Source organism: Diabrotica virgifera, chromosome 4 (genome assembly GCF_917563875.1).
Source record: "Diabrotica virgifera virgifera chromosome 4, PGI_DIABVI_V3a".
In the NCBI taxonomy this organism is placed as follows: domain Eukaryota; kingdom Metazoa; phylum Arthropoda; class Insecta; order Coleoptera; family Chrysomelidae; genus Diabrotica; species Diabrotica virgifera.
In genome coordinates, this window is record NC_065446.1 from 10721867 (window position 1) to 10749506 (window position 27640).

General features: G+C 32.0%; 1 protein-coding gene across 1 annotated transcript in view; it reads left to right on the top strand.

Annotated features, from left to right (window-relative positions):
* LOC126882922 (uncharacterized) overlaps positions 1-25356 on the top strand; it is a 29812-nt gene extending 4456 nt beyond the window's left edge. Inside the window, exons 2-4 of the mRNA XM_050647999.1 lie at positions 6861-7048; positions 11702-11883; positions 21303-25356. Coding sequence (XP_050503956.1) covers positions 6861-7048; positions 11702-11883; positions 21303-21403 — 471 coding nt within the window. The 3' untranslated portion in view covers positions 21404-25356. The remainder of the gene's footprint in view (positions 1-6860; positions 7049-11701; positions 11884-21302) is intronic.
* The last annotated feature ends 2284 nt before the right edge of the window (positions 25357-27640 follow it).

Genomic DNA, 27640 nt, shown 5'->3' on the forward strand with positions numbered 1-27640 from the left:
ACCTACGCAAGAATAAGAATGGAAACAAAAAAAGAAGTGATTAAAACCAAAGAAAATATGTGGCTGAAGAAATGTGAAGAAATAGACACTCTTATGGGAGGAACAAAAAGCAGAGAAGCTTGGAGAACAATATCAAATACAAGACAAAACGTACAAGAAAGATGCCAGATATCCCTTATAAGTGTAAACGAGTGGGAAACACACTTTAGAAACCTATTGCAAGAGAATAGACAGGAATATGTAAGGCAAACCATCATCGCCCCAAACAACCTGGAACAACTAGAAGATATAACTATTCGAGAACTAGAACTAACGTTAAGAGAAATGAAAAACAATAAAGCTCCTGGTCCCGGAGGTATTCCAATTGAACTCATTAAGCACAGCACGACACAGGCAAAAGAAATTTTAGTTGAAATATTCAACGGATGCCTTTCAGGCAATAGTGGCGTGCCCTCTGAGTGGAAAAACTCCATAACTACCCCTATATACAAAAAGGGTGGTAGAAAAAATTGTAAAAATTACAGAGGCATTAGTGTGACCAGCTCAGTTGGAAGACTGTACGGACGAATAATAAAGAAACGGATAGAAAAGGAGTGGCAAGATTCCGAAGAACAAAGTGGATTTAGGGCAGGTAGATCATGCACAGATAACATTTTCTGCATAAGGCAATTACTAGAAAAACGTTCTGCTAGAAATCTAGAAACTCACATGGTATTTGTAGACTTAAAAAAAGCATACGATACCGTTCCCAGAGGAAAAATGTTTGAGGTATTACAACAAACCACTTTAAATAGAAAATACATCCAAACAATAAAAGATCTCTATGCTAATGCAACAACAGCAATTAAAATTGGAACGAAACTTTCAAATACCTTTGAAACTTCGAAAGGCCTTTTGCAGGGATGCTGTCTGTCGCCCTCTTTATTTAAAATTTACCTTACACATGTGTTAAAATATTGGACTAGGAAATGCCAAACAATGGGGATACCAGTAGGAGATTCTTATTTGTATACGTTGCTATTTGCTGACGACCAAGTTGTGATTGCTGCTGATAAAGATGACGCCAGTTACATGATTAGAAAATTGAAAGAGGAGTACCAAAAATGGGGTTTGGAAATGAGCATGGAGAAAACTGAATACCTTGTAGTCGGAGGTGATACTGAAGACTTAGAATTAGAAGGGGAATACATAAAAGGATGTGATGAATTTAAATATCTAGGTTCAATTTTTGACAAAAACTCCACATGCGATCAAGATATAGAATATCGAATAAGCCAAGGAAGAAAAGCTATAAAACAGCTAAATGGCATTTGGTGGAGTACAGGACTGCAAAATCAGACAAAGAAAAAAATCTACCAAACTATCGTGGAAGGAATTGTCCTGTACAACTCGGAAGTGTGGGAAGTAAAAGACCGACAAAATAAAAGACTTCAAGCTTTAGAAATGGACGCGCTTAGAAGAAGCTGCAGAATATCTAAACTGCAGCATATCCCAAACGAAGAAATAAAAGAAAGAATGGAAGTAGAAAAGGATATTATAGACAGAATAGAACAAAAAAGATTAATATGGTACGGGCATGTCCAGAGAATGGGACCAACAAGATGGCCCAAGAAAATGATCCAGTATGTACCACCCGAGAGAAGAAAAAGAGGCAGACCGAAGAGAACATGGATACAAGATGTAGAGAAAGCAATGAACAGTAGACAACTCAACGAGGAAGATATTCGTGACCGAAAAGCATGGCGAATAGGATGCGGGAAACGGCGAATGCTGTAGAACACCCGATATATATATATAAACTTTGAAAATCATGATTTTCGATTTACAATGTATATACATTGTAAATTATGATTCGGGAGTGCTCCTAGTAGCATTTAACGTGTCTTGGTTTGTTTATTTCTACTGCATCTTGATTGTAAATTTAATATACACGTATTATAGTATATGGATTAACACCCCATGTGAGGTTTCACCGCTTTCGCTCTCTAGGTCCATTTTACGGGGTGGATCAGTCCCCATGATCACTGTATTTGTTCTCTAATATGTTTCCATTTCTTCCGGTCTATTGCATTCTCTTTGAATTTTGTTATTCCTGCCCCTCTTAGGTCCTCCTCTACTTCAGTTAACCATTTCGTTCTGGGTCGACCACGTCTCTTTTTTCCTCCTGGTTGCCATAATATCATAGCTTTTGATACTGATTCTGGTCTTGTATATATGACCCAGCCAGTTGGTTCTTTGGACTTTTATTTTCTTTACTATATCTTATCCATTTGATTCTTCTAAAATTTCTTTATTCGTTCTCCTTCTATAGTATTGTTCTTCGATTCTCACTGGACTCAGTATTGTTCTTATTATATCTTTCGTTCATTTATCCTTAATTTCTCTTCTTTTTTGTCATAGTCATCGTTTTAGCTGCATACAATGTTATTGGTCTTATTATTGTTTTATATAATAATATATTCATTTTTGTTTGTTTGGTCAATATTTTACTCTTTAGTAGTTTTCTACTTGTTTAGTGTATCCGGTTTGTCGCAGATATTCTTTCTTCGATCTCCGTTCTTCTTTCCTCTTTGTTGTTTATCATAACACCCAGGTATTAAATTTTTTGTACTTCCTAGATTGTTTTATTTCCTGTCCTTATCTCTCTGTTTTGTTCTGTTTTTCCGAGTCTCAGTAGTTTTGTTTTCTTTTTATTAATTCTTAGTCCCATCCTCTTTCCCTCTTCTTCAATCTCCATTAATAACTTTTTCATGATTTTTCTTGTTTTTGTTACTATCGCTATATCATCTACATAGGCCATTAATTGGTAACCTGATGCTCTTAGGTTTTCCTTGCAGATCTTTCTTAACATAAAATCTACTGCCAGGTTAAATAGTTTTGATGACAGTGAGTCACCTTGTCTCACTCCTTTATTTATTTCGAATTCTTCTGTTTCCCCTTTTTGTGTTGGAATACTGACTTTTGATTTGTTCATTGACTTTTTTATCAGGTTTCTTAGTTTTTTACCTACTTACTTTTTTACCTTGATATTTTAGGGCTTTCATTATTTTCCTTTCTCTTTGCTGAGTCACAGGCTTGTTCAAAGTGTATAAATAATATTTCTGTTTCATGTTGATGTTCGTGTGATTTTTCAATGGTTTGTTTAATGGCATCTATTGCATGTGTTTTCGATCTGCCTTTTGTGAAGCCGCATTGGTATTGTCCTATGATATTTTTTGCTTCAGCCGTTAATGTTTTTTGTATTATTGACGATAATATTTTATAGGCAACGTTTAACGTATTTTATTAGTTCTAGATTTTTGTCTGTCGTTCCCAGGTGCCTTTCCATTATTTCCCTCCATTAAAATATCTTTTACTTTTTCTAATGATGGTTCCTGTGTGATCGTTTCTTCTTCGTCCTCTTCTTCTATTTCATCATTTATAACTGGTTCAATTAGTAATTCTTTAAAGTGATTTGTCCATATTTCTTTATATTCTTTCTCTTCGTCTACAATGTTTCCTTGTTTGTTTTTTATTCCTTTTAGTTTACCTTTGAATGTTCTATTTTTTTCTTTTATTTTATTATAGAATTTTTTTGAATTTCTGTTGTATTTTTCGTTCTCTATTTCCTGAATCTTTAGATATATCCATTGTCTTTTTTGTTTTCTGTTTTTTGCCCTCATTTCTCATTAATTCGTAGTTCTCTCTGTCTTCTGCCGTGTTCGTTCTTATCCATTTTAATCTCGCTAAACTAACTAATCACACTTACTAAACGTATTCACTAAGGTAATTCTTCCGATAGACTACGTACACAAAAGAGTTCAACCCCAATTTATGTGCTCACACTATAAAACAACAATTCATCAAAAAGGCAGACAACTTCTACATTTGGCCCGCGGTGCTTTCATACATACACTGCGTTTAGTTTTCAATTAGATAAACGGACATAAAATGGCAACACTGCCGGCTTCCCACATACTTTAATTCCATAAGCTATGCTTTATTATTATAATTTATAGACATATAACCATTAAGAGTGTAGACGGGATAGAGTCATAGAGTATTAATTTCATCTGTGAAATAGAGGTGAAACAGAGGTGGTCGTTTAGTTTTTGAATATTCTTGGAGAATCGTTACTTGTGAGTTTCTTAAATTATTTATTAATTAAATTAATAGGGTTATTTTTAACTGACCATGTATTCAGTGATTACAATAGTTTATATACTATACAATAAACACTAATGAGAGAAAAATTGATAAAGTGATTTTAATAACATACTGTTACTATCTGAACGAGTAGATAAATTTTGTACATCTTTAGGTTTTGTATTTGTACACAAAATTCCCTTTTTTTTCAAATAAATCGAAAACTACTGTTATGATCTGCTTTCTATTACTTTTATATTAATTATTATTTATTTGATCAATTATTTAATTAACGCAAATCATACATAAAAATATTAAGAAAAAATCTCAGGGGGCCTTTTGTCAAAAAAAAATTTAATTAAATTCTCTTAGGTTATACTTATCCTTTCTCGTGGCTTCAGTATCTCTTAGTTGATCCTTATCGGGATAAAGTAGGAAAAGGAAATAAATAGAAAAATCATAAATAAACACATACAAATACCTTTATTATCAAAAGCAATGCTCTATAAATTTATTAATTAAATCCTGTGGGCATAACTGTCCAAAAGAAACTTTTACCATATAAATTAATCTAATTCAAACAAATATTTATCGCTTTGTTCTTGATACCCTTAATAAAAAACAAGCTAAACAAACAAATTTGGTATTCGCAAATTACTTATACTTCCTATTAAATTTTTGAAATGTTGGAATCTTAAATGTATATGCTTTTACGTAAAAAAATTAACTTCTGATTATAAAGAAAATCTATCACATAGGTTATTGACTGACCTTTTTGATTCACACACAATGATGTCTCCTTTTGACCCAAACAGCTCCTCCTTGTTGATTATGTTAGGCTACCAATCAAAGTCCTCTCCGTTCTCAGCAAAAATCCAGCAGCATACCAGCAACTATTTCTCCAAAACACAAGCTAGGCCTCTTTTTGCCAGTACTCGTTCAATAAGCTCCAAAACTTTCTCCTCTCTTTCTCTCAACAATAATCTCCTGAGACCCAAGTATCTTTTTTACTTGGTGTCACAAATAATTTTAATAACGATAATTCTTGTAACTTACTCTCTTGGATTTTACAGAATCAAAGAGGTATTTCTTCTCGATTTGATTTGTCTCTCGTTCCACTTTTCAGCTACTCTCACTTATCAACACAACCACTAGTACTTGCTTCTGAACTACTCACGAAAACTTTTGACTGCTTCTCTCGGCTGCCGGTAACACACTAATCTTTTCTTTTCCAAACTGTCTCAACATTCAAACAAAACTTTCCCCATTCCAAATTGCCAAGCCAATCAGAAACATTTCTCTCTCCACTCTTCCTCTGTTCATTCGAAAAAATCCAGTCATTCTATCAAAAAATACTTCTACTCAAAACTTATTACTTTTCGGAAATTATCTAAATATTCCTATCATTAAACAAACATATTTAAAATTCCAATTCTCTTTACCTCTATTTTTCTAAAAACTAATAATTACATCTACCTGTGGTTTGACCTTTCCCGTAATAAACAATCGGTTTAAAATAATAATCCTAAATAACTTTCACTTCACTTTTACTTACAAAAAATGTTTTTAATATTCTTCATGGAAAAATTCATTAAGGAGAAACCACCGTGCGTTGAAAGCTAACTTCTAATAAATATTTACAAATCAATATACTTTTTTCAAACTTATCAAATTTATGTGCCCGCGTTATATTTATTAAAAAAAAAATAAAAATTTTTACTCTATCTTTGATTGATAAATTGAAACATAATACTACATACAGTTAAAATACAATTTTAGCCGCTTTATAGATAACAACTTGCCGGTATTTTAACAATCGTATTAGGTTACCTACTCGTTTAAACTAGGCATTTTAGAACTTAAAGTTAAACATAAACACTTCCATATACATCGTACAGTTAAAATTATTATACAATAAAGAGAAATTAAACTTTTTTCTACTTTTAAGGACAATTTCTGCGCATCATATTTGAAGCATTATTTGGTTAAAACATCTCATTTTTGGTGGTAATAAAATATATTAATTTGTCTAGACTCTAGACTAAATGATGTACTCGTTTGAATCTGCTGATGGACTATTAGGCAAGGATACTATGGTGGTAGTGGAATAATAAGCAATGTTGTCGATTTTAGCGCTTCCTTCACTGTGGTATAATATCTAATTAAAAAGTAAACGCTCTGTATTTAATATTCGCATTATGAAATTATTGTTCTAATATTTTGCAAATGATCTAGTTTTACCGGAAGGTAAATAACCCCACAAACAACTTACAATGTAGAGTGGGTTTAATTTATGATTGAATACTTCGGATTGACATTTTTTGACTAACTCAATTATTTCAACCCCTCTGTGGCTCAGTGGTAAGAACGCCTACCTTTGGATCGAAAGGTCAGAATGGTCGTGAGTTCGAATCTCACCAGGGTCAGAGATTTTTCGTTTATTATAAATTAATAAATGAAAATAGTTTCTGTCCTTGTGGGATCGGTACTCACCGGAGGGACCGCAGACGTTCGGATACAATCAGCGTCTTTTGCAGAGTAACAAGACACTTGCTCAACACACACACTACACATGACACTAGCTACCTAACTGCAAAAATTCACCGTAGCTACCATGCCAATGGCCATTAGTTGTCGAGACATTAGCTAAATAAAAAAAACTCAATTATTTGTTTAAAGACATGTGTTTAGTAATTTTTACAGCAAATATAATTAGTAAAACAAAAATGTTTTAGGTTCAAAATGAACTGAATGGTGGCAAGTGTGGTGTATGCGGGGATCCTTATACAGATCCTCATCCACAAGCAAATGAAAATACTGGAATATATGGCCAAGGCATTATCGCCGGGACTTATGCTCCAGGTTCGGTTATTGAGGTTCTAATTGTATTAACTGCGAATCATCTTGGAAACTTCACGTATAGGTAAAACAATTTTAGATTATTACTAAGATGAAAAATAAGCTAGAAGTCAAATATATTGACTTGCTGATATATTTTTTTTGTTTTTGTAATAAGATAGTAAATAATATTTTCTTTTACTTTTTGTCATGCTTTGCTGCATCTTATACTCCGATATAGTCTCTAATATTTTACTTCGTATTATATTTTTTATAATACAGTCTAACCCGCTTATTGGAATAGCCTTCATACCAAGTAAAAGTATTCCTATAACCAGGATACTCTAATAACCGATCATTGGTTGCTGGTATGTATAAATGTTTCGGGACCTCAAATTTCTATTCCGTAAACCGGCATTTTCCTTTAACCGGTTTTCTAATAAGCGGGTTCGACTGTATGTATATACCAACTAGGACTTTTTGTTTGTCTTTCTATTGCCAAATTAACATTCATATTACAAGGTTCAATATTGGGTCATCCACTTTTCCTTATCTTCATAAATGACATCACTAATTTAAAAATCAATGGAAATCTTTTTCTTTTTGATGATGATACCAGTATCAGTTGGAGCAACTCAACTATTGCAACTCTTCATGTAACTATAACTTTTGATCTACTTAGGATAAAAGCCTGGTCTGAGTCTAATTTACTCCCTTTCAACGTGGATAAAACAGTATCATTATCATATCAAGGAGCTCTTCAACCCTTGCTTCTTAATAACTGCCAGATCAGTACCGTTAATTCTGTAAAATTTCTTGGTATTTTTTTAAAAAGCAACCTCAAATGGTACCTTCTTATCGATTTGTTAATTAAGAAACTCGCCTCAGCTTGCTATACAATGAGATCTGTTTCGAAGGAAATCAATGTAACATCTTCAAAAATAACATATTTTTCTTTGTTCAAGTGTCGATAATCTGGCGTTATTTTTAAATTTCAAAGAAATGCAATAAGATATCTGTTTGGTCTAAGAAGAACAGCACATTTCAGAAGTTACTTCAAAAATCAAGGAATTTTAACACTTCCATCTTTATATAGGTATTTTAGCTGTACCTGCCAAAGCTGTTTGTATTTTAGGAACAGTTTGCTTAATTCGTAAACACCTACATGTCTTTCCAGCAAGGCCTAATCATGTCTACTCCACCAGAAATTCAACCTTTGATGTCTATTTACCGATCCCCTGAGTTAGTAAAGAAATCTATATTATATTCCGTAAAAAACTATAAAACTATCTCCTTTTACAACTTAAATCAGCAACATATTTCCCTAAGTTCCGTAAAATGACAAAAGCATATCAAACTATTAAATATAGTATATTGTACAACAAGAGAGAAAAAAGACATATTTCTCACGAGCGCAGAAGTTTGTTGGCATGAGCCGAGGCACGAGGCGAGTGCCGCAAATCAAGCGAGAGAGAAATATGTCATTTTCCTCTCGTGTTGTACACTGTACTTTTTCTATGGATGCGTTTTTGTCAAGAGTTCAAAATTCAAAATTAAATAATTTAGGTGCTTTTAGGTATATTATATGCCTAAATTGAAATAAAATACATATATACACATAGGTATTTAATATTCTTAATATTTATATACTTTATTTATTTAAAATTATAATTCACAGTTGAACAGTCTGAAAAGGTAATTTTTGATATTTTTTGACAAGTTGTTTGACAAAAATAATTGTGTTTGTATTGTGCATGTTACCATGGAAATGGCGATCATATATATGTAAACCGGCGGTGAACCCGTGAGAAAAAATATTTCTCACTGCAATGGCCGACTTTTCTCACTGCCTGAGAAATTGTTCGTTTTGAATGTATGTAAGTAGTGAGAGAAGTTGCACATTGTATAGCATCCATAGAAAAACTATGTTGTATTAGCATTATCACTAAAATGTAGTTTGTTTTAAATAAAAATATATATTATATCTTTTAGAATAAAAAAATAGATGTACTTATATAAAATTTTATACAGCCATATTAGGCTATTGATTATATTCAAAATAAGACAGCTAAAAGGAACTACAAACGTTAACGGGGTTTTATTATTTCATATGGTCAATGGACATCTCTATATGGAAAAACCGTGGAGTGCTACCATTTAAAGGGGTGCGTTTTTGAGAAATGGGTGAATTAGTCCCTGGGCACAGGTTACATTAGGGTGAGTTCTATGCACTTTTGGTACAAACATATCTACATAAAAATTGTTCCTGGTTAAATTTCCTATTTAAATATCACTTTTTGAAGTCAATGATACTTTTTTTTACAAAAATATATTCAAAAGAAAAAGCACAAAGAAACCCAAAAGAAAGAAATTTTGTTTATTGTCCCATAACTTTTGTCCACGAGGATATAGGTATAGACATTACTTTACAGAAAAAACCTGCATATTTCTTCTTTAAAAATGTTGTTTAGTAAAGATAATTATGATTTATAGTTTTCGAAATATGATTTTTCAAAGTTCGCCACTCACAGCAATTTTGGGCAATTTTCCTTATTATTTCGCAAATATTGTTCTGTAACTTTTTCTACGTAACTTTAGGTATACGCAATGGTAGACGTAATAGGAATAGAAATCAATTACCTTTAAAATGGTCTACTGTATAACGTTGTACGACTTTTTTTTAAAAAGATTATGGTTTTTCAAGGTTTTATATTTTTAACGACTTTTTATAATATAATATAAAAATAAAATAATATTATAGAATACCTAATATAAAAAATATTATTTTTTACATTCTTTACGTTTATTTTTGAAATTTCTCATTATAACTTTTTTTTCTTGTACATGAATATACTATATATTGCTCAATAAAGAGGGCTTACTTTTTGTTCTTTGAAATGGTGTATCATCTATATTTAAATATGTAATGGAAACCGAGTGATTCTTTGATATTTTTTTACCTGAATTATTTAAAATTATTTCTTTTACAAAAATTACATAAATATTAGTCTTAGAAAACATCACTTTAGTTAAAATTATTTAAACGTTGACATTTAAAAAATTTTCAAAATTTAAAGTCCACATCTTTGTTAGCATTCTGCAATATCTTCCTCTGGCACCTCAGTTATCTTAGAGTTCCCACAATTAGTACCCATGCACATGCACCCTTTGCAGAATATTGAACAACTAATTCATATCTTCTTACAACCGCAGTTTTTTGTACATTCTTTGGTACATTTACATGCTATTTTTTCAAGCAAAGATTGTGGTGCAGGAGCTTTGACAGTAAATATTGGAATTAATCCATATTTTGAAGTTTGCCCGGCCGAGTCAAGTGGATCCAAAGTATTACCTATAAAAAATAAGATTCAATCATAACGCACAATCACATAAAAAAGTTATAATGAGGAATTTAAAAAATAATCCTAAAATCAAAAATCGTTGCAAGTACTTATTACATTTTGAAAAAGCATATCTTATTCAAAAATAATCCTAGAATTTTTTAAAATACGCCATTTTAAAGTACACAGAATAAGCTTTCTTTTTTATAATATAATATATACCTAAATGTAGAAAAAAAAGTTATAATGGGAAATTTAAAAAATAATCGTAAAAAAATATAAAAACTTGTTAAAACTATAAAGTCTTGAAAAAGATAACCTCTTTAAAAGAAGTCGTACAACATTATACAGCAGAACATTTTAAAGGTAATTGATTTCTATTCCTCTTACATGTACCATTGCATATGCCTAAAGTTACTTAGAAAAAAGTTTCAGAACAATTTTTGCGAAATAACAAGGAAAATTGCCCAAAATTGCTGTGAGTGGCGAACTTTGAAAAATCATATTTCGAAAACTGTAAATCCTAATGACCTCTATCAAACGTCATTTAAAAAAAATATGTAAGTTTTTTTCCTGTGAAGCAATGTCTATACCTATATCCCCGTGGACAAAAGTTATGGAACAAAAAACGAAATTTCTTTCTTTTGGGTTTCTTTGTGCTTTTTGTTTTGAATATATTTTTGTAAAAAAAGGTATCTTTGACTTTAAAAAGTTATATTTAGATAGGAAATTTAACCAGAAACAATTTTTATGTAGACGTGTTTGTACCAAAAGTGCATAGAACTCAACCTAATGTAACCTGTGCCCAGGGACTAATTCACCCATTTCTCAAAAACGCACCCCTTTAAATGGTAGCACTCTGCGGTTTTTTCATATATAGAGATTCATTGACCATATGAAATAATAAAACTCCGTTAACGTTGTAGTTCCTTTCTATAGTACATAATCAATAGCCTATATTAATTGTTTAAAATTAAAGCTCCGATAAAAAAATTATAAAAAAATAATAAAATAAAATAAAAAGTTACGAAGATCTAAACATCCGAGGTGTTGAATCGGGTATATGTCTTAGCGTAGTAAAAAAATATACAAAAAGATACCTAACAAAACAAAAAAAAAACTAAATAAAAAAAAATATAATAAAAAAATAATTGTAAAAAATATAATAAAAAAAAACAGAGTAAAAAACTTAGTAGTAGTAATAGTTTTAAATGTAGATACTAGGCACATATTTTGTAAAAGAGAGAACTCAAAACACATTGACTGGCCAGTTGGTTGCTAAAACCAGTGCAAATAAAACACAAACACACACACACACACACACACACACACACACACACACACACACACACACACACACACACACACATGCTATTTTAATCCTTTTATTATTTTAGTCTCTGTCAACTTGAAGATCCCAATGCCCCTGAACCAGGTGAAGATTGTTTCCAGGACTTACTCCTTGAAGATGGTTCAGCTAATTATCGAGTAGTCGAAAGTGATTATATATTGTATCAAAAAGTTCAGTTACCAGAATTTAAATGTGAGAGATGTGTTTTCAGATGGACTTACAAAACAGGTAATAATAGCAGGAAGAACAACGTACTATACCGGGTGTCCACTTATATTTTCCCCCATTTTAACTGCCTATAACTTCTAAACGGCTCAAGATAGAAATATGCGGTTTTCGCTGAAATGTTTTATTTTAGTAAAAGTTTTGTCTGAATGGATTGAATTTTTTATATCGCTTTCAAATACGAAATAAAAAATGGCGGATTTTTGAAAAAATCTTTGTTGACTTTTTTTTAATGGAACACCCAGTATATTCTTTTGTAAATTGAAAGAAAGGTCATTCACCTATCTAGCGATATAAAGTTTTTCAAAATCGGTTGTCAAATCACTGAGTAATTAATTTTTAAAATGAGAGGTGCAACGTGGATATCACACATCTAAATAATATAACTAAGCAAGTTATGTGATTTCCACATTGCATCTCTCATTTTAAAAATTAATTGCTCAGTCATTTGACAACCGATTTTAAAATTTTTTATATCGCTGGATAGACAAATTATCGTTTTTTCAAGTTTTTAGGTAAATTACCATTTTTTATATCGCTTTTAAATAGAACATGGCGGATCTTCGAAAAAAAAACGTTGTTGACTTTTTTTATTAAAACACCCAGTGTATTTTTTGTATCTTGAAAAAACGGTCATTTACCTATCCAGCGATATAAAAAATTTTAAAATCGGTTGCCAAATGACTGAGCAATTAATTTTATAAAATGAGAGATGCAATGTGGAAATCACATAACATAATATCATTTTGCTCAGTTATGTTATTTAGGTACATATGTGATATCCACGTTACACCCCTCATTTTAAAAATTAATTACTCAGTGATTTGACAACCGATTTTGAAAAACTTTATATCGATGGATAGGTGAATGACCTTTCTTTCAATTTTCAAAAAAATATACTGGGTGTTCCATTAAAAAAAAGTCAACAACTTTTATTTCAAAAATCTGCCATTTTTTTCGTATTTGAAAGCGATATAAAAAATTCAATCCATTCAGACAAAACTTTTACTAAAATAAAACATTTCAGCGAAAACCGCATATTTCTATCTTTAGCCGTTTAGAAGTTATAGGCAGTTAAATTGGGGGAAAACATAAGTGGACACCCGGTATTATATAGTGCTAGTCAAAAGTCCGTACCCCCCTCGTAACTTTTGAACGGTTATACCTATAATAGTAAAATTTGGAGCGGGGAAATAAACGGACGTAAGCTTCTTAACTAGTCATGATAGGTGACGTAATAGTGACAGATGACGTTACAGAGACACTGTGACCGATAATATTAAATGGGACCTTATGGCAAGTGATACCTCGTTTGAAAGGTATTCAAAATACCTATTCAGCCATACTAATTTTTTTGGGTTTAAGTTGATTTTGATTTTGGTGAATAAATTAAATAAATAATGTTGTAGTTTCGCATTTAATTAATAAAAATTCAAATGTCAGCCTATGGTTTTTTTGTCAAAAAGTTGACGTTTTTCAATTCTCTAGTAGTTTTTATGTCAACGTCAACCTTTTTGACAAGTAATCATAGGCGGAATTTTTAATTTTCATTAATTAAATGCGAAACTACAATTTTATATTTATTTCATTTATTTTTTAAAATTAGCTTAAACTCAAACAAAATTAGTATGACTGAATAGGTATTTTCAACACCTTTCAAACGAGGTATCACTTGCCATAGGGTCTCATTTGAAATTATCTGTCACAGTGACGCTGTAAAGTCATCTGTCACTATTACGTCACCTGCCATGACTAGTTAAATAACTTACGTCCGTTTATTTCCTCCCTCCAAATTTCACTATTATAGGTAAAACCGTTCAAAAGATACGAGGGGGGTACGGACTTTTCACTAGCACTGTATATAATTATTAAATCTTTACTTTAAGAACTTTTGCAATGTATGACAAGGTGTACATCGAACACAAATCATAAAACTCATAGACTAATACGCATAATAGGGAACTTGCATAAAATTTTAAATTTTAAATTGCCATTGATTATATACATGATCATTTTGTGGGGCCTCGTTTATTGCAACTTGGAATTGTCGGTAAAAGCTTCCTCTTATATTGACATCTCAGTTGTTTTCAGGTGTTTTGCTGTCACTATTCTTTGGTATTTATATTTATGGTCCACTAGTTAGTGTATAATTGCCTATGCGCTAATAGGGAGACTTCTCTTTGTCTCTGGTTTCTTTCCAACACCAGTGTATATCATCAAAAGAGTCTCTTTCTTTAATCTTGATCCCCCGGAGGGGCCTGTCTTCAAAGATCTCTGTCTCTGGTCATTTCTTTTGCATAGGTATTTTGCATACTCCTGTAATTTAATCGATCTATCTTATTGGGGATCTTCCTCGTGATCTTCGGCTTTACACCTTTCGTAGTATAATGAGTGTCTCCATGTTTTCTGTGTTTGCTCTAATAACATGTCCAAAGTATTTTAATTGTTGGAGATGGACTTTACTGGAGCTAACTTTTAGTTCTCTTAAAATTGAATTATTTGTCCTACGGTCAGTCCAAGGAATTCGTAACTTTAGTCTCCAACAGAACATTTCAGTGGCGTCTATCTTTCTTCTTTCCGATTTTCTCAGGGTCCAAGATTCACATCCGTAGGTCAGTATTGGGAATATTAAGCAGTTGATCAGCCTCATCTTTAACGCTCTTGAGACAGTCCTTCCATATTCTGATCATTTTTGATGTGGCAACATTTGCTAGATCACATCTACGTTTAATCTCTTCCTGTAATGACCCAGTGTTTGTGATCAATGATTCCAGATATAAGTATGAGCTCACAACCTCAAACCGGTCAATAGTGGTTATGTGTGGATCGTTGTTATAGTTGTTCTATTTTATCTTTGCCCATGCGTCGATATGTATATACATTGTGTATACCTACTGTCTACTATATACTATGTATACACACCGACGAATGTTTCACTTTATATTTTGACTACTGGCCCAAAGCACTCAAAATTGGACAAATAATTATGATACCAAAGCCTGGCAAAAACCCTCTAGATGTCTCATCATATAGGCCTATCAGCTTATTACCAACAATCTCCAAGTTGCTTGAAAGACTTATCCTAAACAGAATAAATGCAGAAATAAATCCACAAAATTGGATCCCAGATCATCAGTTCGGATTTCGACAAAGCCATTCAACGATACAACAATGCCATCGCATAGTCAACGCCATCAACCAGTCACTTGAAAATCAGCAGTACTGCACAGCAGCCTTTATAGACATCAGTCAGGCTTTTGACAAAGTCTGGCATCCAGGCTTGTTATGCAAAATAAAAAGAATTCTCCCAGCAAGTTACTACAACCTACTGAAAGCCTACCTACACGAACGGCAGTTTGAAGTAAAAGTTAATGAAGAAGTCTCGGAATACAAGCCTATTCACTCTGGCGTACCACAAGGGAGCATACTAGGGCCATTATTGTACATACTATATACATATGACTTGCCTACAAATGATAAAACAACCATCGGGACATTTGCAGACGACACTGCTATTTTTGCCAAGCATGACGATCCTATTGCAGCAACACAAAATCTCCAAAAGCATCTAAACTCACTTGAAATATGGCTGAAGAAGTGGAAGTTTAAGGTAAACGAAACAAAATCATCCCATATAACATTCACTCTCCGGACTGGAACCTGCCCACCAGTAACCATCAATCAAATAAAAATACCACAAAGTAATCAAGTCAAATATCTAGGGCTACACTTTAACAATAAACTTAACTGGAAACACCATATAACAAAGAAAAGAATGCAAACTTGACCTAAAAACCAAAGAACTTTACTGGCTCATTGGAAGAAAATCCCACCTTTCAAAGAAAACAAATTGCTAATATATAAAGCAGTGATAAAGCCAATCTGGACTTATGGCATTGAACTGTGGGGCTGTGCTAGCAAATCCAATACTGTGATTATCCAGAGAGCGCAATCCAAGATACTTCGAGCAATAGTTAATGCACCATGGTAAGTATCAAACCAAACTCTACACACAGATCTAAAAATTCCATATGTAACCGAAGTCATCCGAGAAAACAACAGAAAACACCACAACAAACTAGAAGACCATCCTAATCCACTACTTCATCCACTACTGCAACCTGTCCACAATAGAAGACTCAGAAGAAGCTGGCCCTCCGACCTAAGAGGTAACTGAGGAAACATCGCTGGATGTTTACCTCTCCACGTCACCACATTTACAATAATTTAATTTAATGTAAGACCAACAAATTGACTTATAGATGTTTGTTTTATATCTGATTGTCAATAAAGGGAGATAATAAAAAAAATGTTTTGATTTAATAGGGAACTTGCATAAATTTTTAAATTCGAAAAAAATGTTATAAATCACAACAGAACATAATTTAAAACATGTATCAAAGATAAAAAAGTTTTGTTTGTCTTTCGTTTGGCCCCTAAAGACGATTAAAAATTCAAATTAAAACAGGTGGTCCAAAACGCGTCGTGACGTCACTTGGTTTTACATTTACATTTTTCCAATAAAGTAAACAGAATTTTAAATTAGACGTTACAAACGTCAGTAGAAAATACATTTATGTGACGTTACAAGTGTTTTTGGTCGTTTGAACTATTCATAGAAAATTTGTACTTTTACAAAATAGTTTTATTTTCAATAGTCATCCTTCGTTCCTTTCCTTCAAAAACAGTATAAAACTACAATTTTAACAAACTGGTATATATTATTACAATGACATACGATAAATGTCATTAGAATATAAATATTTTTGACTTATTCCACGACGATGAGCTTGCCAAATACCTAAGCAGGTGGAGGCCAATAAACTAAAGAAGGAGAAGAAGAATATACCTAAATATAAGGTTGTGTCTAGTATACGTATATAGGTATACGCTAACGTGTACGCAAATAAAAAAGTTAGAGTGTCAATGATTTCTTATTTTTTATTTGTTTAGTGTTTGTTTTTAAATTAACTACGGACTGTGGACAATTATTTAGTTCTTTTAATGAGTTTAAGAACATTTTAAAACAGTACGAAAAAGATAAGAGACTATAAATTAATATATATTTTTTTAGTTATAAATGAAATAGTATTACCGTAAAAGATTAAAATAAAAGGAAGACCTAAAGTTTTCACAATAATAATTAACTTGTTCTGAAGCTATTATCCTTGTGGCATTTGTGTAATCAACTATTCTAAATGGGAACTAAGCCACAATTTAACTAAAAAATTGATTTTATTAACGTTTCGACGTCTAAACCGGATGTCGTTGTCAAAATACAAAATATTATTAAATTAAACAAAAATGTTGTTGCTTAGTAAAAAATTTTTTCTAATAATTTATTTAATCTGACTAATTTTTGTATTTTGACAATGACATCCGATTTGGACGTCTAAACGTTAATAAAATAATTTTTTTAGTTAAATTGTGGCTAATTTTGCATTTAGAATAGTTGATTATAATAATTCACTTAAGTATAAAAATTATTTTAACAATATTTTGTACCTACATGTCATGTCAACTAAATACATATAATTATTTTGCTAACCTAAATATATACTTTTATATATACAGTCGGAAAAATGAAAGAATGCCCATGAAAAACACATAAAACATGCTGTATTTTCGTGTCACCGTGTCACAAAAAAAATTGCCTAGGGCAAGTACTTACATGTAATAATAATTATTAAATGTACTTGCGCTGGCCAATTTTTTGTGTGACACGGTGACAGGAAAATACAGCGTGTTTTATATGTTCGGTCATGGGTATTCTTTCATTTTTCCTACTGTATACATTGATTTATTACAATTAAATTTGAAACATCTGAATAGTTTTGCTTCCCTTCCCTTAACAAATATTTTTCTATCAAACACTAAACATATCAAAATAGCATGTACTAAAATATATAGTCACTGCGCAAGCTAAATAATGACGTCACTGGCTTGATGAAAATTAATTCGCGTCTACCTAACTTTTTTATTTGCGTACACGTTAGCGTGTACCTAGACACAGCGAAATATAACCATAATAAAAACTAATGCAAAACTATGTGACGTCACGGGCCGTTTGAACTATTTGATACCGCAGAAGGCTTTAAATATGTATTTCTAAGTTATTACGAGTTTTTGAAGCGTGAAATTTTGGAAATCTCATTTTTAAACAAAACTGAACATTATTATCTAATAAAAAAAAATGTGCAAGTTCCCTTGTTTGAAGATGAATCATGACGCATGGGCAAAGATAAAATAGAACAACTATATGTTGTCTATCCACTATCATGATCTTTGTTTTGGGTATGTTTAATTGCAGACTAAATATTTGACTTTCAGTTTCGACCAGTCGTGTAAGATCAATCAGCTCCGCTTGACTATTTACAAGAAGGGGCATTTAGCATCTGCGAAACGTAGTTTGTTTATTTTATGACCATTTATTGAGATGCCCTTTTCTTATCCTTCAAGTGCTCTTCTCGTCTCCTCATATATATTGAATAATTGTGGAGATATATAGGTACATCCTTGCCTGACACCCCGTTCTGGATGAAATTTGTTTGAAAGTATGTCAAGCACTTTAACTGATCCATAGTGGCAGTAGCAACCAACAAAGTCATACATACATACATACATAATCGATGATCCTCTTATACCGTAAGGTGTCGAGGTGTCTTCTTTACTCGTTATTCTCTGCGAACTTACGCCACTTTTTTGGTCCCTAGCTAATTCTTTGGCTTCCTGCCACGATTTTCCTCTATTCTGCAATATTTCCATCACACTTGTATTCCACGTTTTCCTTGGTCGGCCTCTCCTGTTTTCCCTATCGGCCTCGCTTCCCATGTCATTTTAACCTGTCTGCCGTCGTTCATTCTAAATAAGTGCCCAGTCCATTTTAATTTCTTTTCATAAATTTTTTCCTTTAATGATTTTACTTTTAATTCTCTTCTAATATCTTCGCTATCAATTCTCCTAGCTCCCACAACTTTTCTTTAAATACCTCATTTCCGCTGCTTGCAATCTCTTTTCTTGTTTGTCGTTCAATACCCAATTCTCTGCTCCATATGTAATGATAGGTACGTAAATTGTTTTAAATAGTATCATTTTGGTTTTCCTAGTTATTTCTTTTTTATTTTAAAAGTTTTTATTTATATAAAGTACTTTATAAGAAGTATTTAAATGTATCTATCTGTTCTATTTTTTTGTCTTGGCCTTCAATATTTAAGTTAACATCTTTCTTGGATATTGCCATTACTTTTGTTTTTTCCATATTAATTATTAGATTGTAATTTTTTAATTCTGCCTCCCAGATTCTTATGTTCTCCTCCAGAGCTCTTTCAGTTCTTGCCACAATAACAATATCATCTGCAAATACATAAGCTTCGATTTTTATTTGTTGTAGATTTCTGTATCCTATACCTAGTATATTTTTTTGTTTTTGGCCAGCATTTTTTAATTACTTCGTCTATTACACAGATAAACAGTAGGGGGCTCAATACCCCTCCTTGTCTGACTCCGTCGTTATTTGTAAATTTGCTGGAAATAAGATTGCCTGTTTTTACCTGATTTATGGCATTGCAATATAAACTCTGGATTGTGGTTATCAGTTCCATATCCACTTCCTTATTTGTCAAGCTTTGCCATATTCCCTCCCTGCTTACCATGTCAAAAGCTTTTTTCATATCTAGAAATCCCCCAACAAAGTCACCATAGCCAGAATGATCGCCAACATTCGTAACGGACAGGAACCCTAAGAAGAAGATAGTGTGTTCGTTAGTTCAGTTATAATCGAAATTAGGCGTTTTGGCACGCATACTTCTTTTAATATTCGCCATAAGTGTCTCCATTTGACCCTGTCAAACGCTTTACGACAGGGGCGTGCGGTCCATGGAAGCAAGGGAAGCATTGCTTCCCTAGGTTTCCATAGTAGGTAATACCGTACCAACTTTGTAACTGAGATTATTAAAAAAAATTTACAAATACAAAAGCAGTATTTAGGGTTGCATACGACAAAATAATTATATAGTAGGAGCAGCAAGCAACCAGAAAAGACAAACGCATTTTACTCTATTTTTGTCATACAGTAAATAACAACGCGATGAAATACTCGTAAGCAGCGCTGCATGCTGCTTCTAGCTTTCCTTGTAATACGCGGACCGGCTGACTCATGATCGTCTTTTTGCGGTGATACTCGGAGTTACGTCGGCATAATAATCTGATTTTAAATTTGCTTCTCCCCAGCCTATGTAAAAAGCACCGGGGTTACACGCTGAGTAGCGAGGTTCAATTTCGGGCATATCTATCATATATAAGCAATTCTGTCCATTGCATACATGAAGATATTTTAGTGAATTTAAATGGAATTTACTAGCACTTGACGATGGTGGGTTCGTCGACTGATTTTGTGGAATTATGAAAATTGATTTTATTGACTTATTTATATAAATATTAAATATTTATATAAGTATATAAATATTACTGTTTTGGAGAATGGTGAAACTGGGATACAGAAAGCATAATAAATAACTCGAGAGGATTTTTGGATAGTTTAAAAAATGATTTTATTTTGATTTTGTAATCTTGCTTTTTTCTGAAATATGTCTATTCTCGGATAATTTATTTAATGTATTGCAAAGCAAGATAAACGAGATTAGTTTCTGTGTAAAAAAATTAGAATATGATGGCAAGTTTTGAGTCTAAATGGAAACACATACGTACTGCTAATATTGGAGATGTTGAATCGTGCTACCGCCGACTATACTATCAGATTTTAGATCAAATATTCCAACAAATTGAATGGAAAAATAATGCCAGTGAGTTACTAATGTTTTTAAAACCAACTTCTTTGGACAAAGCATATTCGGAGGTAGTGAAATTATGCGAGTTAGTACTGACCATTCCAACTACTAGTGCCTCTGTAGAACGTGGTTTTTCAACTCTAAAACAACTAAAGACTTACTTGCGAAACTCGACAGGACCGGATCGACTCTCTAATTTTTCCCTTTTAGCAATTGACAATAATCTGGTTAAAAAAATGTCACAATATCCACGTTTGTACACTGAAGTTATAGACCAGTTTGCGAAAAATGGTAGGAGAGTTAAATTACAAAAGTGAGTTTTTACAATTTTTTATAAATTGCTTCCCTGGGTTCAAATTTCACCGCACGCCTCTGCTTTACGATAATCTACAAAACTAATATTTAGTGGCGTATTGAATTCCCTAGATTTTTCGATTGTCTGTCTTATATTTAACACGTGTTTTCATGTGCCTCTACCTTTGGTAAATCCAGTTTGCTCTTGTGAAATTTTTCTTTGTGAAGGAATGTTTTCAGTCTCTTATTTATTATATCATCATCATCAAGAGATTATCTAGCATAGTTTGGTCATTTCCTTTAATACGTGCCATTATATAAATCTTTCAAATTGATTTGCAGGAAATAGTTGGGGTATATGTGAAGATGGAGAATCGAGACCAGGATGTGACCCTCAAGAACATTTTAGATCGTGTGCCGATATTGCGATTTTAGAAGAATAAACAGAAACAAAAGTATTCCAGACGAATTGAAAGTTACCAAGTTAAGCTTTTGTAATCTATAACAAGTACTCGTTTAAAAAATATTTATTTATGGAATTGTCAGTAACTTTTAGTCCAGAAAGCCACTGCGCATCCGCTAGGAAAAATATTCTAATTCGGATTTTTTGCACAATCTTACTCAAAAAGGATTCCTTTTAACAAATTTGCATGTTGCCAGGACCAAAAGGTGGTCAAAAATTTTTTAAACGTTTTTTTTTGTTTTTTTCCTAAAATTATTTTTTTTGCATGGAAAAAAGTATTTTTAGGTTTTTTGGATCATTCCAAACAGAAAAGGTCTTTAGTGACTTTTCTCTAAAAACGATAGTTTTTGACATATAAGCGACTAAAAATTGAAAAATTGCGAAATCGGCCATTTTTAACCCTCGAAAACTATGTGAAAAACTAAAAATTTTAATGTTGCCAAGGTAAGTAGATATTCTTTAAACATCGATTGATAAATTCCCGAAGAGTTTTTTGCAATACAATATTCAAAACTCCTTTGTTTTTTAATTGCTTATCAAGCGTGCGCGACAGTATTTTCCACCGACAGTATGGTGCAAATGAAAGGAATAAATTCGTTATTTCGTAAACCGGCGACTTTAAGGAAAAATCCCGAAACAGGTCGATTTTTATTTTTAAGTTATGATATTATGGCATATATGGTATACTAGTGACGTCATCCATCTGGACGTGATGACGTAATCGATGATTTTTATAAACGAGAATAGGGGTCGTGTGCTAGCTCATTTGAAAGGTTCTTCAATTGTCAATTCAGTAATATAAACATTTAGATAATTATTTATAAAGGGTGTCCAAAAAATTTTTATTAAATTAAATTATTTGACAAAACAGAAGTAGAAGGACACCCTGTATAAATAATTATGTAAATGTTTACATTACTGAATAGAGAATTGAAGAACCTTTCAGATGAGCTACCACACGACCCCTATTCTCATTTAGAAAAATCATCGATTACGTCATCACGCCCAGACGGATGACGTCACTAGTATACCATATATGCCACAATATCATAACTTAAAAATAAAAATCGACCTGTTTCGGGATTTTTCCTTAAAGTCGCCGGTTTACGAAATAACGAATTTATTCCTTTCATTTGCACCATACTGTCGGTGGAAAATAGTGTCGCGCACGCTTGATTAGCAATTAAAAAACAAAGGTGTTTTGAATATTGTATTACAAAAAGCTCTTCGGGATTTCATCAATCGATGTTTAAACAATATCTACCTACCTTGGCAATATTAAAATTTTCAGTTTTTGACATAGTTTTCCAGGGTTAAAAATGTCCGATTTCGCAATTTTTTAATTTTTAATCGCTTATATGTCAAAAACTATCATTTTTAGAGAAAAGTCACTAAAGACCTTTTCTGATTGGAATGATCCAAAAAATCTAAAAAAAACTTTTTTCCATGCAAAAAAAATAAGTTTAGGAAAAAAACAAAAAAAAACGTTTAAAAAATTTTTGACCACCTTTTGGTCCTGGCAACATGCAAATTTGTTAAAAGGAGTCCTTTTTGAGTAAGATTGTGCAAAAAATCCGAATTAGAATATTTTTCCTAGCGGATGCGCAGTGGCTTTCTGGACTATTTATAGAAAGTCAAGTGCAATAATAAAACAAAACACAAAAACACCCTGATGTTTTTTTATTTTCGCAGAATAAGTGGTCAAACTTGCATATTTTACAAAGTAATTTACAAAACTATTTGTAGCATGTACAAGTAACTCCTGATACAAGAATAAAAAACCGCTAAACGCCGTAAAAATGAGTGGCGCATACAATATTCCAGCTACAAAAGATCTGATATGAATATTACGTGGCGCGATAATGTATTTTCATTTTGATGCAAAACAAAATTCTAGTTTTGTTTTAAAATATTTTTCCACGATATTTGCTAAATTTGAATTAAACGCGCCTCAAAAGGGTTTCAAAATTCAAACTGTATCAAAGTTACTCTTCTGGGGCGCGTTTTACTTCAAATTGAGCAAATATTATGGAAAAATCTTTTAATATAAAACTAGAATTTTGTTTTACATCAAAATGAAAATACATTTTCGTGCCACGTAATGTTCATATCAGATCTTTTGTAGCTGAAATACCGGGTGTCTACTTATATTTTCCCCACTTTTAACTGCCTATAACTTCTAAACGGCTTAAGATAGAAATATGCGGTTTTCGCTGAAATGTTTTATTTTAGTAAAAGTTTTGTCTGAATGGACTGAATTTTTTATATCGCTTTCAAATACGAAAAGAAAAATGGCGGATTTTTGAAAAAAAAACGTTGTTGACTTTTTTTAATGGAACACCCAGTATATTTTTTTGTAAATTGAAAGAAAGGTCATTCACCTATCCAGCGATATAAAGTTCTTCAAAATCGGTTGTCAAAACACTGAGTAATTAATTTTTAAAATGAGCGGTGCAACGTGGATATCACATACCTAAATATCATAACTAAGCAAAATGATATTATGTTATGTAATTTCCACATGGCATCTTTCATTTTAAAAATTATTTGCTCAGTCATTTGACAACCGATTTTAAAAAATTTAATATCTATGGATAGGTAAATGACTGTTTTTTCAAGCTACAAAAAAATATACTGGGTGTTTCAATAAAAAAAGTCAACAACGTTTTTTTTCCAAAAATCCGCCATTTTTTATTTAAAAGCGACATAAAAAATGGTCATTTACCTAAAAACTTGAAAAAACGGTCATTTCCCTATCCAACGATATAATTTTTTTTTTAAATCGGTGGTCAAATGACTGAGCAAATAATTTTTAAAATGAGAAATGCAATGTGGAAATCACATATTATGTTATTTAGGTATGTGATATCCACGTTGCACCTCTCATTTTAAAAATTAATTACTCAGTGATGTGACACCCGAAAAGCATTATATCGCTGGATAGGTGAATGACCTTTCTTTCAATTTACAAAAAAATATACTGTCTGTTCCAATAAAAAGAAGTCAACAACGTTTTTTTTTTAAAATCCGCCATTTTTCTTTTCGTATTTGAAAGCGATATAAAAAATTCAGTCCATTCAGACAAAACTTTTACTAAAATAAAACATTTCAGCGAAAACCGCATATTTCTATCTTGAGCCGTTTAGAAGTTATAGGCAGTTAAAATGGGGGAAAATATAAGTGGACACCCGGTATTGTATGCGCCACTCATTTTTACGGCGTTTAGCGGTTTTTTTATCCTTGTACTATTCCATAAATTTCATGTTGGTGATATATTTGTCTTGTTATTCTTATCTGATTATATTTTTTAGCCAAATTCACAAATCAAGATTTCGACCAAGCTTACAACCATTTATTGCGATTTTATTTTTCTTTCTTCTGATATCCATCTTTGTTTATTGTTCTATTTTTATTACTGACTCATTAGTATTTTATTCGGTACAATATTATACCTATTATTACTTTGTTATTACTCTAAAACTTGTCCAGTTCTTGATCTTATCAGTTATATTTATGTGCCTACATACAATACATTTATTCTTATTTTTTCATTTAGTATATCTACATTTTCTTGAAATATTTGATAAATAATATATAACATGTTTAAGTGCACATATATTCTTAATTTATTTTATATTATGTTAATTATGATATTTTATTCAAAGGGATTTTGGTTACACAGATAATGACTGTACATTTTTCTGATAAGTACAAATGAATTGGTGGTGTATATTATGCCAGAAGCCGGACTTTTAGTTTTTAGGTGACGCACATTTTTAAAGTTACAGTGCTCAACAATTGATAAGGGTCAAAGTAATATTTACGCTACTTAAAGAGTCGAAGTTTGTAGAAATTTAATGAAATTCAATAATATTAATACCACGACTTTGTTATAAATTTTAAACGAAATAAAATAAATTTTGTTATTGTTGCCATCCGTTTTTTCCCTTTTTTATCAGCAAAAAGTTGAATATTAAAGTCGCATATTTTTATTTGATATTGACACAGTTTGGGTTCAATTGTTTTAAATAGTGGAGTATTTTTAATAATTAGTTATAAGCTACGCCTCGAAAACGTTTAGATATTGTCCAAATGCACAAGATTGTGAGGTGGATCAACGAAGGGTTAACGCAACGGGAAGTGGCTCAACGTATGGGGTTTAGGGGTTTTCACAAAGGTTGTAAACGGATCTTGGAATCGTTATGTCACAAATGGTGTATTCTTTTTCTCATGATCATCTTTCAGTGCGTCACAGTTTTTCGATTTCTTTCTAACGCATTAAATTGTATGTGACAGAAAAAAGGCACGTCCACAGACTGATTACAGACATTTACAACATTTATTCTAGTTATTCTAGTTGTCGATAGATGGCGCCATAATAAAAAAGTAATTTTTTTTAATTAGATAATAATATTACAAATATAATCCGTATAATTTATAAGACTATACAAATCAAAGAAAATACCATTTTATAAATGCAAGAAACACATTTGATTTGTTTTTATTCCAAATTGAAAATAAAATGTAACAACTGTCAGATTTAACTAAAATGTCATGTTAGAATAAATGTCATAAATGTATATTTTCACGGACTTACCCTTTTTCCTATCATTTGTTACGCACTGAAAAATGCTCATGAAAAGGACAATAGCCTCATATAATGTTCACGGTGGAGGACGACAACGGAGTACCAACCCTGTTGAATACCGATATATTCGAATTATTGCTAGACGGAACCCAAAATATACTGCTTCTCGTATGAACAGAACATTGCGTAACACCACTCGAAGGATAATTTCAAATAAGATTGCGTCTGACTGGCTTAAGAACAAGAAGACGGTCATCTAATCCAGTACTAATCGCAGATTAGAAGACTATATCACATGTGCTGAAGAATACCTCAACTGGACAATAAACGAATGGAGAATATCTTTATTTACCGATGAGTCTAGATTGCGTATAAATAATTCCGATATCCGTATTTTGATTTAGAGGAAACGAGAAGAGAGGTATAATAAACATTATAGGGTGTATACATCTGCTATTGGGGAGGCTCTATTTGCGTTTGGGGTGGTATTTGTTTTAATCCACCAACTGAGTGGTTCTGACAAAAGCTACGATGGTACCTCAGAGATATAGACATAATATGGTTGTAGCACCAATTATTAATGTACCATTTGCGGGTGCAATCAGAGAAAGTTTTGTCCTTATTGAGGGCGATGCCTGTCCTCACTGTTCAAGAATTTTGAACGAAAGATTACAGCATCACGATATTGACAGAATCGGCAGGCCGATTGTGGGCAGCCCAGATATGAAATGCATAGAAATATCCGGGCCGCTATAATAAAATATCTGTTAGAAAATCCTGTGAATACGCCTCAACAGTTAAGTGAAGCTGTGAAGCACATATGGACAACTTTGGATTAAAATTTTGTCAATGCATTAATAATTGAGAGTATGCCTTATAGAGTAACGAGTTTAACTCGTTCACGAGGAGGTCCAACAAAATATCATATTTTTTTTATTGGAAGGAAAAAGAAAAAAGGGAAGGCCGAGGAAGACATGGATGGATCAGATCCATGATATAGGTGAAAAGAGAAACATGAATAATAAGAGACATGAAGAACCTGGCCAGCAATAGAAGCGCATGCAATAAATTGATAAGACGCGGTACCCTACATCCGACGTCCTGAATGGCACTAAGTATTATGAGAAAGAAGAAGAAAGATCACTAGAGAAAAAAATTTTAAGTTTTAAATTTTTAGATTATGTAAATAAGAAACAAATATCTAAACTACTCTTACCTATATCCGTCATAGGGAAACTTATATACGATTAAAATCCATTTTTAATGTCCTTCATAAAATATTAAAGTATAATTTTGATTTAATTATGTTCCCCTAATCTCTTTATGTATTTATATAAATCAAACATACAAAAATCTTATTTTCAGTACTTTAATTGGCTGGTTTGAAAATGGTTTTATACAGTAAGCTAAATTTTTGTAATTACATAATTAAATGTAATTTTGTAATTAATAATTGCTATATTATAACGTCATAATCGTCACATCTTTTTTATTCTATTTTCAAATAATTATTTTATTGTATTTTCTTTAATAATTCACTAATTTCTTCTTCTCTTCTTCAGATGCAAATCCACTAATGGATTTCAGCGATCACATTTTCCATTAATTCTCTGTTTTTTGCAATGCATA